Source organism: Xyrauchen texanus, chromosome 36 (assembly GCF_025860055.1).
Source record: "Xyrauchen texanus isolate HMW12.3.18 chromosome 36, RBS_HiC_50CHRs, whole genome shotgun sequence".
Taxonomy (NCBI): domain Eukaryota; kingdom Metazoa; phylum Chordata; class Actinopteri; order Cypriniformes; family Catostomidae; genus Xyrauchen; species Xyrauchen texanus.
Genome location: NC_068311.1, coordinates 34162749 through 34179432, shown reverse-complemented (window position 1 = coordinate 34179432; position 16684 = coordinate 34162749). Strand labels below are relative to the sequence as shown.

Sequence of the window (16684 nt, the reverse complement as noted above, 5' to 3'; positions counted from 1 at the left end):
TGTGTCATTGCTCAAGACTTGACATTATCATTGCTTTATCTGCAGTAGTTAGCACCATCTCTAGTGAAGGTGGTGGAGGCCCAAATCTGAACTTAAGTCCAGAGGGGGCTTATGAGATGGTGCCATCAGAAACAATATCACCTGCCCTACAGCACCCAGAAAGGGACAGGAATGATTTTAGTGACGCCCTACATGGTACGTGAAAGCAGAAAAACTGGGAAGCATTGCTATTTCTCAGACAATTGTGACTGCTTTTTCAAAACAACCACTTTGTTGCTGCTTTTCTTTTCCATCTTTCTTTGTAGTCTCCGTTCCTTTTTGTTAGTGCATTTTTGTTTCTTTTCATTGCTTGTTCATCAGTGCTGCTTTCTATTCATTGCTGCTTTGCTAGTGCGTAATTTATTTTCTTTGCTGCTTCGATAGTGCTTTGCTTATGTTTTGCTTCACTATGTGGCAAAGCTGCTGGAACCCCATTGTATTTGTACCGATTTACTTTTTTCTTTTTCTTTTATTTTTTCTGCCTTAAAAGTGTCTGTGCATCAGAGATCGTAAGTCGTTGGGACACCAAACTTGGCTGGATGGTCCCAAATCCCCCAACTACTCAGGCACACCCATCTGACCCTAGGTGGCGCTATTATATACACTTTTACATTTTGGCTCTTATCTCTGCAACCGTAAGGGCTAGAATCAAAATAATTTTTTCCTCTGATTCCTTGAGTCCAGCTCAATTTCATTTTTGTCTATTTTCCGCCATTTTGAATTTAAAAATAAAAATGCTTTTTTGAACTTTGGCTGAATTTTTTTTATAGATCATCTGCAGACCCCCGACAAAAAAGTCAAAATTTAGAAAAATGTCAAAAGACATTGGTTTAATGCGATTTTAGTTTCCTACTGTTTCACACCTAGAGGGTGCTACAACTAAACAGTTACTTTGCAGCTGTTTAAGTGACATTTAAATTTAAATATGCATCATCTTTGGTTTAAATGCATATTAAACATATTAAAAATCGATTCGACAAATTAACAAAAATGGCCACCAACGGCTATGGAAATTACTATAAACAAGCAGGGCATCTACACAAAGCCGCAAATATAATATTTTGTGACAATCGGCCACACATTGGCACTATAATTAGCTAATTCATGTATTTGCTCATAACTGCCGAACCGTATAGGCTACAATAAAAATGTGTAGCTTCTCTGAATCTACCAGTGCCCCCAAATCATATTGTCACTATAATTTCCATTTCCGCAAGAAACGGTTTTCTCCAAATTCTATTTATTTGAAAAATATACTTTCTCGAACTCGTCCTAGGCCGTTGGCCAGATTCTCACGAACCATGGTATACATCATTTACAGACCCTCCTGACAAGCAGGTGTTAAAATAATTTTTATATTTCCGAAGATATAAGCAAATATGTGTTGAGGCATGGCCTATAATGACTAGAGCCATATAACTATGAATCATTCAAAGGGTCTCCAATGAGTAACTAAAGGTAGACTTAGTGTGGGTTGCACCAACCAGGTTTAATCTTAAATTTAGATTAAATCAAGGTTTATCTGATAATTTTGTTGCACCAAACTTTAAGGGTTACATTTTCAATCATTGATCCTTCCTGATTTAAATTTTGCAGTAAATCTGAATTCACTTTTTGCTCCATTCCTTTAAATACTGATTTAAACTTGCAGCTGAGGTGGTTTAAATATTAAATTGACTTGCAACAAAAAATGAATGACTTTTGTAAGAGAACAGTGAATATGCCCTCTGAAGGCTGTTAGGGTTTGAGTTAAGGCCCGGGTATACTTTTTATTGCTTTCTGGGTTGGATCAGCCCGTCATTTACAACATATGATCAATTTATGATGCTAGAAGTCACTATAACTTTAAGAAAATACTGTTTTTGAACCGTGATAAAAGAAGTTGAAATTTGACACCAGTGTCCACTGCATCCACAGGACCAATTCTGTCAAATTTGGTCATTTTAGTCATGATCACAAGACGGACATCCGACATAAAAACCTGTGCCAAGTCAAATATGTGGATTACGGATGGTTCCCTAATGGGAGCAGCCAAAAGAAGAGTCGTCATGCTCACCAGGAAAGTCTGATGACATGTGACAAATTTCACCAATTTCTGTTTTCAGCAACACTTTTGCTGAAAGTGATCAGGTAGTTCAACACTAAAGGATAGTTCAGGATGTAGTACTGATTTTGTCCACTAGTGGGAGACAGGAGATGGGTAATCCTTGAGTCTTTAAACCAGTCAAAGAGTTCTCTTTGCTGTGCGTAAGTGTGCATAAATGATAACAGAAATAACATCTAGCCACAGCCAGTCATTGTGAATCAGAAAATCAGACAAAATGGACCTTATTCACAGTAGCGGAAATATTCGATTTTTGATGGGAATGAAAACGAGACTGAGATATAGAGACTGCATGCGCTGTATGAAGCCATTTAAATGTTTTGGGTCACATTTCATATTCACAACTTGTGCTTTGTGGAGTTTCTTGTCTGATGTTTTTCTTTTGTATTAAGTCATTTTATATTTATAATTTGAATATCTCCCATTGTCTTTGTTGGCCATTTTAAATCTAACCACCAGTTATGTCATTTCACTGCTATTTTCTGCAGGAAATCCCAATCTAGTCATGGCTGTATTATTTTATGGAACTTGCTTTTGCTGTATGAAACTTATGTGCAATATATTTTTTTCTCTTATGTCTGTCTCCATAGGTGATGCCTCAGATTTGTTTCAACCTCTGCCCACTGAGGTCACTCATAATGAATCTATAGAGTGTTCAGTGGGTGTTCACATGCCTCTACAAGCAGAAATGTGTGGCACAAATATGAGTGCCTGTGCCCCTGATGCCTTTGCTTCTGATTGGCTGGAACCCTCAGACCCTCCTTTGACATCATTCGGTCTAGACGGATCTTTCCAGCATCTTCGAGCGGAAACACTGATGGAGTCTCAACCAGACCTGCACATATCAATGGAGCAGCTCTCTCTGACCCATGAGTCCCTCTGTCAGTCAGACATTGTGGCTCCTCCCACTGCGATGGACTTCCGCTGCATGCCACAGGAAGAAATCCCTACACTCAAACCCCAGTCACCCTCAAAGGAAGTGCACTCAGAACCAGACTCGGTCAGCATTGAGACACCAGTGCACCATTCAACTGTTGAAGAAAACACACTGTCCAGGCTTTGGGAAAGAGTGCAGGTACAGTTCTGATTACTAGGGGTGAGCAATTAAAAAAAGAAAAGGTTGATCACAATATACAAGTTTATGGAAAAGTGAAAAAACACAACAACAAAAAAAATGACATTTGAGTTTAATTTCAGCTCTAACAAGCTTTCCCTCATTTTCCTTGCACGGTAGTTTGTAAAGTTGTCTTATTTTGAGTTGTTGCTCTCATCAGCAGGATGTTGATGTAAAGGGCATTCTAGAAGAGTCTACAATCTCATTTATCAGTTTACCAGAGTCCACACTACAAGATCCTGACATCACCATCACAGAGGAGTGTGCAGACAGACAGACTGAAGAAAATAGGCCATCAAAAGAAATGGAAGGAAAATCTGATTACAGTGCGGTGAGTCTCTTACACGTTGTCCAAACCAGACTATCGCGATAAGATTCCAGCGACAAGCAACCTGTCTGTCCACACCAGACGCGACACAGCAATATTAAAACACTAAAATAAGAATAATTAACAATAAATTATAGATAACAGCGCAATTACAGACAAAACGGTGTGTTCATTGAACGCAACTAATTTTCTCAGATAAGCTCCGTAACGCTTTCTATGGCAAGCCCCGTGGGGATAAATACACAAATACAGATGGCAAAGTTACGTTATGAATCGCATCCTTATTCAGTCTACAAATGTTTGTTCACGTGGTACTCCTGTTGTTATTTTGACGATCTCCCACGTGACTGGAAAGTGGAATGTCAGAATGAGCCGTTATGTCTCCCCTCTGCGCGTGTGCACGCGTGTGAGACAGAGCTCCTGCTGAAGAGAACGAGACTTCAAGCACAACATTCGGAAGGTGTGTGACACCCTCAGCCAAAATAAAGTTGTTGTATGCCAGCTTTAATATACTGCAGAAAGAATAATTTTAGACCCATTTGTTGACTGCTGACTGGCACAACATTGCAGAAATGGAAACCAAATTTTTCTATTCAAAAATAGAAACCCTGTTGCTCATCGTGTGTCACAGCTGGTTAGGACAAAAACTATTAACATGGAAAGATACCTTTTATCGCTTGTGTTGCATCTGGTTAGGACACTGTTAGTGTTTGTGTGGAAACTGATTGCTGTTGACTACTAACATGGAAATTTTTTTTATACATAAATATTTTAAGTAAAAATGTATAAAGCAAAGTAACTGGTTGACATTTAAGTTTTTCACAATTTCTTAATCACATTTGAGTTTTGTGTTCCATCACAATGAATTGAGTTTCCCCGCAAAATGTTTTACATTTTCTTGCAATACCTTTTCCATCCCTTACAAAAATGAACCATGGTTTTAATTTTTACCGCAATATAATGGTATATGGTTACTATAGTGAAGCCATTGTTAATATTCATTAGTGCATGTTATTTATGGAAATTAGAGGTCGACCGATAGTGGATTTTACCGAAAGGCCGATAACTGATTAATCTTTTTTTTTTTTTTTTTTAAACCGATTTATAAAATGTTAAAAATATTTATAAATTGTCTTTAGTATGGTGGGCAAAGACTGAGTCCAAAATGAATAAAATCCTAGATGCAATTTTTTTTTTTTTTTTTTTTCCCCAACCAAAATCGCAATAATAACCAGAAAAAAAGATTTGGTACATAAAGCGGGACTTTTACAAACAAGCCTGAAACACACCAGGGACTCTTATTTTGAAGAAAATAAGAGTTAAATAATTACGTTGAGAAAACGTAATATTCGTGACTCAAAATTTTATAAAGTGTCATTAGTTTTGTATTCATACATTAATCACGTCTCATTCACACTTTTGTGTTTTAGGAGAAAGTGTCACCCGCTACAGTGGACTGTAACAATCAGTCAAAGGACCCAGAACTGCCATTTCCTCATGCAGGTTAGAAACACAGCCTTTTGAAGTAGTGTTCGTAACACAAACATAGGCTTTTAGTGAACAGTCATTTACAAAAGATCATTAAAGAAGTTTTAGTACTGTTATTTGTAGTGATCTCCATAGTAACCAGAGCAACCAATGATGGTGCATGAGATGCTTGGTTAAGAAAGCCCCAAATCAATGCAGCTGAGAGAGAGATCTGTTTCTGTAATGTGAATGTCTTGTGTAATGTCAATGTTTGTTTGTGTTGTAGTGATGCTGCTGGAGTTTCAGTCTCCAACCGCTCAACTGCAGGAGGCGTTACTACGGCGACAACATCTTGCTCAGAGGTCAGCGCGTAGGGCTGCTGAGGTCAAAGCTAAAAGAGCAGATTCTGGAAAAATCACAAGTGTCGGGCAGAATGTGTCCAAACCCACTTTGACTGGATGTGCTGTCCAGAAATCAGAAACCGGTAAACGCATACATAAGAGTCTGCAGCTTGGAGCATTTATAGTGAAGGAAAAGCTCCCCATGATTAGGCTGATTGAAAATGAATGTATAAATCAAGCAATCCTTTTTCACTGCCAGTTTGTAGATTGAAGAGTGTTGTTGAGGTCAAGATTTGCACACCTGAGCAGAGACGATTGGATGAAACTGCGATGTACCAGCGCACAGTGAGGTAAAAATAACTGGTACAAATATAATATAATACAAGTAGGGCTCGGCGATACATCAAATACTTTATATTAGTGATGGATGTGCTGCTGATGTTAAAATTAAGCAACATTGTGCATTTTATAGAACTGTTATATTTCACATTAAAGATGGTGATTTCAATCCTTATCTTGCAAGTATGAGTGTGTTTCAGACCTATTTTTTTAAAAGCACCTAGATTTAAATTTCAGTAGCAGAAATGGTGTTCGAACTGCCCAATTCAGATCATTCATGATTCTGATTTTAATAATTTCATTGCATCCTCACTCAATGTTCTTATCAACTTGGGTTTTACTGTATTTTACTTTACAATATATTTTAAAACTACTAGGCAGCAATGGTTTGTTAGTTGAAATGATTGTTCCTCTGATTGGAAAAAATAAATCACCCAATTGCAAATACATATTAAGATTATGACCACCCACAGGTGAAGCGAATAACATTGATCTTCTAACAGTGCCACATTTCAAGGTCTGGTAGATTAGATAGTAAGCGAACAATCAGTTCTTTTAGTTAACATGTTAAATGCAGAAGTAAAGACCTGAGCGATTTTGACAAGGGCCAAATTGTTATGGCCAGACGACTGGGTCAGAGCATCTTTTAAATGGCAAGGCTTGTGGGGTGCTCAGTGGTGAGTACCTACTGACAGTGATGGGCGCCAAACACCCTGTCGCCAGTTTGTGGTTCGTGAGGGACGAACCACAAACTGGCGACAGGGTGTTTGGCGCCCAAGGCTCATCAATAGGAAAGGGCAACAAAGGCTATCCCTTCTGATCCAAACCGACAGAAGGTCTACAGTGGTACAAGTCACAGAAAATTTGAATGATGGTTATGGGAGGCATGTGTCGCCACACAGAGTGCATCACACCCTGCTGTGTATGGGGCTGTGTAGCCACAGACCAGTCAGAGTGCCCATGATGACCCCTGTTCAAGGAATGGGCACGCAAGCATCAGAACTGGACCTTGGAGCTGTGGAAGAAGGTCGCCTGGTCCAATGAGTCCCATTTTCTTTTACATCACGTGTGCGTGTTTCCCTGGGGGAGTGATGGTACCAGGATGCACTGTGGGAAGATGACAAGCCGGTGGAGGGAGTGAGATGCTCTGGCAATGTTCTGCTGGGAAACCCTGGGTCCGGCAATTCATGTGTATGTCAATTTGACACGTGTCACCTACCTAAACATCATTGCAGACCAGGTACACCCCTTCATGGCAATGGTATTCCCTGATGACAGTGGCCTCTTTTAGCGGGATAATGCACCCTGCCACACTGAACATATTGTTTGGGGGTGGTTTGGGGAACATGATGAAGAGTTCAAGGTGTTGCCCTGGCCTCCAAATTCCCCAGATCTCAATCTGACTGATCATCTGTGGGATGTGCTGGACCAACAAGTCCAATCCATGGTGGCTTCACCTCACAACTTGCAGTTGAAAGAGCTGCTGCTAATGTCTTGGTGCCAGATACCACAGGACACCTTCAGGGGTCTTGTTGAGTTCATGTATCGGTGGACCAACAGCATATTATGCTGATATTGAATATCATCAAAAGGCTGAAAAATATTGAAATGTCCTATCTTATTTGCAGGTTGTACAATCAGTTAGAGGAAGTCAAACAGCGGAAGCAGTTTCACAGTCGTCAGGAGGCGTACGCAAAAAACCGAGAGAAAGCCAAAGACTTCCAGAGGGTGAGATGAATGAGGAACATGGAGTATTTCCTGTTTCCACTCATTGTCGATAATCCAGTGATCATACTGGCTTACATCTGTTTCCCCACAAAATTGAAAGAAAATATTTTATATACAATTAAGATTTTTTTTAGATCCATTAAGATTTGTTTGCAGTGTGACATTATTGTCAAGACAATTAAGCACTTTTTACAGTTATTCACAGAATTTAATTTGTGCTGATGTGCATGCTCAATTAGTAATGAAAATCATTACCGTAATGAGAATTTGTGTGCAAAATATAATGTATTTTGGGGTGAAATAGGACACTTTCCTTGTGAAATTCCCCCAGAATGAATATGACCTTATCTTTTTTTCACTTTGATATTATCAGCTTTTTTCTTCACTGAAGTATTTCCCCTGTTGTCTTGTGATTTTATTCTGTATGCTTCACATTTTTAAAAATCTTTTCATGTGAATTACTACTTTGGCTTTATAATAATGGAAAAATAGTTAAGTCAATAAGATTTGTGATGGACATCTTTTTTCTTTCTTTTTTTTTTTTTTTTTCACAGAAAACACTGGAAAAACTGAGGGCCAAGCAAAAAAGATGACGTTCATTCACAAATTCTTTTAAGTTTTTAAACTGTTTTTAGGATCAAATGTAATTTTACATTGTCAAGCACTTTGTATTCTTGTGTATTATTTTAAGTAAAGTTTTATTTTCATGAAAAGTGTCTGTCAGATTGTATTGTAGAGCTTAATAGTGTATGAACTAGAACTTTAAAACAATAACCAGTAGATAGTTATTTGGATATGGCAGTACAGCTATTGTCACAATGTAAAAAAAAAACTGCAAAGATTCTTGGTGTTTGCCTGAAGGACATTTCACACACATGGTAATACACATAAAGTATGCCAGTTTTTCAAACACAATTTTACAGCTGGCAGAGTTTATTTGCCCAATAATTGGTCCTACACAGTAATATTTCTAAATGTAATACATTTCATACATTTTTGAAAACATTCCACTGATTACAGCAAAACTCGTGATGTGCAGGCCTATCTTTAAAAACACTGTATTATATAAAATACATTTTTACATTCAGAATGTTCTTATAACTTCCCAGAGTATAGACAGACATACTACAGGTGATATTATTGAAGTACAGTAATCAATTATTTTAGAAAAGTATTCACTAATAATTACCAAAATGTGTTTTCTCATGTTAAAGGCTGTGGTAACATCCTAGAGGATATATGAACTTACTACAGGTAAAATTATTACAGTATCATCAATTATATAAGTACAGTAATCAATTATTTTATAGAAAAAATCACATTCACAAATTATATTTGATCATTTTAAAGGCTGAATTTTTTTATTTTATTATTATTTTTTTAGAATTGTAGTGACTTAGTAATTCCTTCTATACTCTAAAATGTATTACTGTACTTGTATAATTGATGATACTGTAATAAGTCTGTCCTCTGGGAAGTTACTACAAACTTTATAATGAGAAAATATAATTTTGGTGAATTTAAAGGGTAACTAAACCCCAGCTCAGAGCCTGACTCCACCCACTAGCAATATTTGAAAAATGCTCAAAGTGGGCAGACACCAGCGGGGATGGAGGGGACGAACCGAGGGGGGGAGGGGCGTGCACCTGAGACCCGTAGTGACAGATTAATTGACAGCTGCTGTCAGACTCTAAAATGGAGAGTGACTGGAGTGACGCAAGTAGCTTTGCCACAGAGCGGTCTTTTGAAGTCGAGGACCTTTCTCCCCCACCTTCACCTGAAGTGGAGGAGGGTGAATTGTCTGTGGACACAGGGCCGGAGCCATATGAATTCGAGCCGCTGGCTCAAACTGCGGTTTTAACTCCCTGTTGAGCATCCGAGTGCGCATTCACCTTCACTCGCGTGCAGGAAAAACAAACGAAACGCTGTTCAGTGATGTTTATCCTTTTAGCAGAATTTTTATTTAACAAGCTTCACGAACATAACATCAGTTAGCTGTTCTCTCAACTTAGAAGAATGTGACGTAAAGCGTAACGTCATCATGTACAAAACCGTATACCTCCAAATAAAACTATACAGTCAGTACCGTAATACAATGTATAAGGGTGCAATACGTTTAACACTCCCGCATCGCGAACGCGCGTTTGTCGACCCCAGAGGATTAACTTGAGCCTAACCATAAATTGTGATTCAAATATATATGATCACTGACCTCAAGACGCCGCTGAGGTGGTGGAGTCCATGCAGGAGGTGCAGCGTTTGGCACTGCGTCGCTTTTCAGCGCGAGCTGTTTGGAGAAGCCCATTTCCACCTCCATTGCGTTGAAGCAATCCCGCGTAAAATGCAGTTTGCACACTCCTCCAGCTCTAGGCGGGAACTTACGGTCTTCCAGAACAAGGACGTGCAACCCCTGGCGCCTAATTTCCAAGTCTATATGGAAAGCAATACAGTCCAGCAGTGCTGTTGCAACCAGCAACACTACACCTACGTACCATCCTGACCACTGTACTAAATACAGATAATCTACGCTAACTTGAAGCTATCCTAACTGACGCAATACTATGCTACTAACTAATTATGCTTCTAACAATACTACACTAACAAATATGCTAATTAACTACCTAGGCTACACAAAATAATCTAAATAACTATATAAATGCTATGCTAAATAGATGCTAAAATACTCTATCCTGATCGTTTTCAATACTCGCAATTCCAACTCCTGACTCGCTACAGTGGTTTTGACGAAACGAGATGGTTTTTATACTGCCATGGGCGTGGTAGCTCGTACCAAGGGCGTGGTGAGCTGGAACCTGCTTACGTCAGCTGTCACCGCTTACGTCACGAAGTACCACAAACAGCCAATAGGAAAATTCAACTGCAGTAGCCACCGTTCAACCTGAAGAGGGCAGCACTCAGACGTTTTTACAACATATGATGTAGAATTAAAACACTTTATACACAAATGTCAAAATAATTACTTGAATCAATGACCAGTACTAATAAAGCCCCATGCTTACAGATCATTAACTAAAAAAAGTTGGTTTAGGGTTTAGTTACCCTTTAATGATTTTTTTTTTCTATAAAATAATTGATTACTGTACTTATATAACGGATTATACTGTAATAATGGCACCTGTGGTATGTCTGTCTATCCTCCGGGAACTTATAAGAACATTCTGAATTTTGAAAATGTATTTCATATATTTTTTTCCATGGTATAACTTGCACGTGAATTGAATGAATGAGTGGACTTCTATGTTTTAGTGTAGTGAGTGGAGTTTTCAGACGGTCCCTTACATCTGCCAAACCGAATGTCGGACGTCAAACTTTACCGCGCTAAATCAGTGAGGCCAACGACATCCAGCTGGATAGTGAGTTTGGCGCGAAAATGGCAGGAAAGACGGAAGAGAAAGATCTGCGTGAAGTTGGTCCCCCATCCAACGCAAAACGTCGGCAAAATAGTCTCAATTGTTTGTGCTGTAAAAAATTATTTTGTCGGCTTCGGTTTGTTCGATATTAAAATCACGCAGGTAAGAGAAAGCAGGCAGCAGCGTCATTATCGCAGACTTTTGAACATGTTTATAAAGACTGCCAAACAGGGTACAGTTGTTATACTTGGGAAGCAATTTGACAACATTGTAGTAAATATTTTCAGAGCATCTTAAAATACCAGAAGACAAGCTAATCCAGCACACGTTATTGTATAAAAAGTCACTAAAATGAAGTATTTGAACCTTATAATTAAATACAAAATGAGGGGAAAACCTGAAAAAGGACTACTTTTTGAAACTCATATTTACACTACTGGTCATATGATTTGAAACTCTTGACTGAAATGTTCCTCATGATCTTAAAAATCTTTTGACCTGAAGGGGTATGATTAAATGTTTGAAGCTAGTTTTGTAGACAAAAATATAATTGTGCCACCATATTAATTTATTTCATTATATAAAAAAAGAAATGGGTGAATAATAAAGAAAAGCAATAAGTGCCCAACACAGATAGGAACTCCTTCAATACGGTTTAAAAGCATCTCAGAGTGATTCATCAAGAAACTGTTGGAGAAAATGTCAAGAGTTCATAGACAAAGTGTGACTACTGTGAAGATGCTAAAATATAACAGTTTTTATATATTTTGGATTTTTTTTGAGTCACAACATGATTCCCATATTTCCATATATGTTATTCCATAGTTTTCATGACTTTACAATTATTCTTAAATGTGAAAAAAAAATAAAATTTATAATAATGAGTAACTGACCCTAAACTTTTGAATGATAGTGTATGTAAGAATTTTCCAGAATTTATTAGATGGTGCTTGAGCTTTATTTTCGGTGAGCATTTAGATTTGTTTTATAAAGTTTAATAATTATGTTTTGGTTCTTGAAGTTTATTCTAGATATTTTTTTCAACCGCACTGTATTAGCTGATATCATGAAATTGTATTGTTTAAGGTCATTTTAAAAGAATCAAATATTTAAGACAACTTTCAAGTTCATCAGTAAGACCAGCAGCACCAGTGCAGAGCACAGTAATGTTAAGCTTGCTCCAGAACATACAGATTACAGCTGGCACAAGTCCAGACCCCAGGAGTTTTTAATTCAGCAATATTTTCACATGAGAAAAGAGAATACATAGTACCATAAACCCAATCCTAGATTGACATGCATTGATGTGATATACTATTATTTCTCATGAAAAAAAATGTTGTAGCTACTTTTGAACACGCTAGCATAACTGATAATCATACAACTTTTATAACTCCAGGAAACAACAAATCTAACAATGTCCAAATATTTACAATTCATTTACAAGAAAGCCAGTGAATACAGTGTTGATATTTACTCCATCCCAGATCCGTGTATTTGCCCAGAGCATAATATAGACATGCTCCCCTCTCTCTAACAGAAGCGTGAGTCCGACGCCTCCGTTCTCTTGAACACCTGCTCCCTTATCATGATGTGTTGTTGCTGCTAGCTGTCCATTTCTATACATGGATAATGTTGTTGCATACTGAACTCCAGAATGATAGAAGATACTGAAATAGTACACTCCTTTTACCGGTGCTGCAAAAATACCTGTTAAAGAGTAAGATAGCTCTCCAGTTAACAATTCTAAAGGTGAGTTGATGTTATTTTCAGTCATGTGAGGAGTGAGGATTAACAATACCTGTAGCACGGTTGTAAGCACCACCAATATTAATGAAGACATTCTTGTAAACCAAAGTTGTATTTGTGTCAAATGGTCCAGTGTAGCCATGTCCTCCTACTGCTGCTGAAAATGCAACTTTTGGTTTGTCTGAAGGGCAAAATAGAAATGTACTTCATTAACACCACTTCTCCTATATAGTATTTATGAATGGGGGTCTTCTAAACCATTAGTCTCACCTCTGTTTACAATTTTGAGTTGCTCAATCTGTCCTTCACTAATCGCAAGTCTGGTCATCAGCTCTTGTAGACTGGTTTCAAGTAACACCAGTCGTGTCTCTGTTGCCTTCAATTTTTCCTCAGTTGCCCCCTGTTCCTTCAGCAGTGCAGCACACAGGTTAAAGGGACAAGTCAGTTCTTTGACCTCATTCTGAAGAGAGGTGTCCGTTTTACCAGATTCAGAAACAACCGGTCCTGTTATGTTGAAGTTCAAACCTCTGGTATCCTGAGCGAATATCGGGCTTCTGGACAGAAGCACAAAAACAACTAGCATTGCCTTCATCCTAAATGCTTTATCTGAACAGCATCAGAGTCCCTGTATAGGGCTATATGAATCTATGTGTCGGAACGTCACTGATCTGATTCTATCTTGCCATTATCTTCTATGAATAATTCACATGTCATAGCAGAAATAGTCAATTACAGGCAGACTGTGCCAAGGCTGTTTCTCAACAATATAGTTTTATGGCCAACTTTGATCTGAATGATGTCCTTTGTATTGTAGGTATAACAGCAGTACAATAATATACTGTAAACCAGGACATAAAGCCTGACAGATGAACCTGTATATTAGACATGGAGACAGTAGGTTTTCTGTTATTGTATTTTACGATGAATACTACTGCAAAAATGAAGGTATAAAAGTGTGCCAGATTCTCAATGCTCAGAATACAGACAAAAGAATGCTGATATATCTGTATTTTGGCACAAATGTAAATGATTTCTGGCTGCAGATGGCACATATAAAAAAACAGGCTGAATAGCCACTTCTCAAATTGTTTTAAACATTTCTCCAAATTATAGAAAATCCTCTCCAAAAATTAACACACTGTAAAAAAAACTAAACAAAACAAAAAATACAGAACATTTCCTGTAAAATGTAAAAAAAATAATAAAAAAATAATAAAGATTTTCAATTTTTTTCCACAAAACAGTGAAATGTTGTTTAAAGATATTTGCCGTAATTTAAAGATTTACCTTTGAAAATCACAGGTAATTAACCATAATTTGAGATTACATCAATACTATGTTTTGAATGGCAATTTATAGTACTTTTAGAGATTCAAAAATGTAATTTTACATAAAATGTGAATTCATATTTTACAGATTTTTCCTGTTCGTGATAAAGAAATTTATGTAAAATTAATGAAACTTGACTTTATGGATTTATGTAATTTATGGAGGGGGAACAAAAGGTGTCATGGTAACCTGTTTTTCCATTATTAATTTTCTTAAATAGATGAATTATTTAATACAGTGACAAATTGTGAGAATTACCACAGAGAGGGTTGTGACAGTGATTATTTTGGGGGATCTTATGGTTGTTATGGGCTTTGCACTGTAATTATGGTCTATCCTGTGATTGCTATGGGCAAGGTATTGCTTATTATGGTCTACCCCTGATTGCCATAAACGTACAAACCACTTACAAACATGTTAGCAACTTGAAATCACAGAGCAACCACCAAGTAACACTGAAACTCTTAATGCTTAGCAACCACTTCTACTTACAGCAAGCTTAAAATATTCCAGTGTCATCAAGCCCATTGTGCTATATAGTGAAGAAAGGGGTCCACTCAGTCATCATAGCTACACCGAACAGAATCTTTACATGCATAATGTTTCAGATACATTTTACACAAACACTAAAAAAATCTCTTTTTAGATTTCATGAAATTCAATATGTAAACTTTATTTAACAGAATTAAGTTCTTGGGTTTCTTTTTGCATTAGAATTGTTTAAAAATGAGTGAAATAAACTTTAAATATAAAATTTTGTTGTTCTGGTTCACTCACATGCTGGAAGCTCAGCTCTCTCCCCTTTCACTGGCATCTGGCTCACTCTTAAACCAGTCTCATCTCTCACTGCAATGACAAACAGCTGTTGAAGACAATCATTGTCAGGTGGTGATCCTTGCTGTTCTCATCTCCTGATCTCGCTCTCCATTCACAAGCCGCTGCTTAACCACGCCCCCACCACCACATACCCCCCTCTGTCCAACTCAGGCCAGGGAGCCATCTGGCCTGCCCAGTACTCTGCAACAGCCATCTGCGCCCCCAGCCTGTGGACTACCAAAAACTTAAAAGGCTGAAGAGCCAGATACCAACGGGTGATCCGCGCGTTGATATCCTTCATGCGCGCGATGGAGACACTGGAGTGGGGCATGGTCCGAACAGACAGTGAAAACCCATCCCAGGAGGTAGTACCGAAGGGTGAGGGCCGCCCACTTGATGCCTAGATACTCCTTCTCAACAGTGTTGTACCTCACCTTTCTCGCCAAATGCTTCTGGCTGATGTACAACTCCAGGTGCTGCTCCTCGACCAGCTGGGACAACGTGGCCCCCAGTCCAACACGTCAGTTTGTATGATAAAAGGGAGAGAAAAATCAGGAGCATGTAACAACGGCCCACCACAAAGCACAGCTTTCACTTGCATAAAAGCCTGTTGACACTGCTCCATCCAGTGGAACGGGTCTGGGGCTCCTTTTGTGAGATCAGTCAGCATCCTGTTGACATCCTACCTTCTATAGTAGCCAGCCAGCCCCAGGAACTGTCTCGCCTCCTTTTTTTTCTTGGGTCTTGGGCAGGCTGCAACCGCTGCAGTCTTATCAATTTAACAACTTAATCGGTTAGCCAACATTTTTGACAATATTTTAAGCTGGATCAGGGACATTGGACGGTAACTCTAAACTCTTACACTCACTTGGATCTTTGTACTTTTTAAGAATCAGACTGATCCGGGCTTGTGTCATTGTTGGCGGAAGCTTTCCATTCTTTAATGATTCCATATAAGCTTCTAGTAAAAGTAGAGCCAGTTCTGTAGCATAAAATCTACAGGCCCCAGAGCCTTGCCTATAGGCAAGGCCTTAATTACCTAGCCAAGCTCCTCCAAGGTTATCTCAGAATCAAGAGATTTTTTTTGCTCAGCCAACAGTTTAGGAAGTTCTAATGGCTCCACAATGTTTCTAATATCCTCATCAGTAGTCAAAGAAGTGGAAATATTGAGATCAAGATAGAATTCTTTAAAAGCATTATTAATATCAATGGCCGAGGTAAATATTTCAACACCAGCACATTTCACTGGAGAAATGGTAAAAAAAGAATCTGTTTTATATATCTAGCCAGATGTTTGCCTGATTTGTCCCCCAACTCAAAGTATGACTGTCTTGCCCTGAATAGCCAAAACTCCACTTTCTGCGACAAAATAGTATTATATCTGTATTTCAAATGGGTCAGTTCTCTGAGGCCATTGGATGACATTCTGTGTTTCAGCTCTGCCTCTGTACTTTTAATATTCCCTTCCAACCCCACGAGATCTTGTGCTTCGGATTTTTTGGTGAATGAGGTATACTGTATGATCCGACCTCTAAGAACCACCTTCAGTGCCTCTCGAGCTACACCCACAGAGGATACTGAGGACCAATTGGTCTCCATACAGACATTGATTTCAGCCTTAACATTTGTTGGAATTCAGGATTTTGCAAAAGGGATACATTAAAGAGCCAACTATATGATTTCCTTGTCTTCATAAATGGCAAAACCTCTAAACTTACCAGGGCATGATATGAGACTAAAATGTTTCCAATTGAGCAATCAACAACAGAGGAAATGAGGGACTTAGATATGGAAAAAACTATTATAGAGTAATCCTAGAGTAAATATTATGGACTGATGAAAAAAATGTATAGTCACTCACAGATGGTTCAAAAGTCTCCAAATAACTGTAAGACCAAGATTTTTACACATCCTGTGAAGCATCAGTGTTGCTGTAGTGGGCTTGAACACTTTTGCTTC

General features: G+C 38.3%; 2 protein-coding genes across 2 annotated transcripts in view; one reads left to right on the top strand and one right to left on the bottom strand.

The window, feature by feature from the left end:
• cep295 (centrosomal protein 295) overlaps positions 1-8161 on the top strand; it is a 38344-nt gene extending 30183 nt beyond the window's left edge. The window contains exons 24-31 of the mRNA XM_052106814.1: positions 46-195; positions 2734-3218; positions 3418-3588; positions 5016-5088; positions 5339-5536; positions 5653-5743; positions 7361-7460; positions 8015-8161. Of these exons, the coding sequence (XP_051962774.1) occupies positions 46-195; positions 2734-3218; positions 3418-3588; positions 5016-5088; positions 5339-5536; positions 5653-5743; positions 7361-7460; positions 8015-8053 (1307 nt within the window). The 3' untranslated portion in view covers positions 8054-8161. The remainder of the gene's footprint in view (positions 1-45; positions 196-2733; positions 3219-3417; positions 3589-5015; positions 5089-5338; positions 5537-5652; positions 5744-7360; positions 7461-8014) is intronic.
• Positions 8162-12260: 4099 nt separating this feature from the next.
• LOC127629673 (cerebellin-2-like) lies at positions 12261-13172 on the bottom strand. Its single transcript, XM_052106877.1, has 3 exons — positions 12851-13172; positions 12633-12761; positions 12261-12541 (listed from the first exon to the last, which is right to left on the bottom strand). The coding sequence occupies exons 1-3, from the start codon at positions 13170-13172 to the stop codon at positions 12261-12263; spliced, it is 732 nt and encodes a 243-aa protein (XP_051962837.1).
• Positions 13173-16684: the final 3512 nt, after the last annotated feature.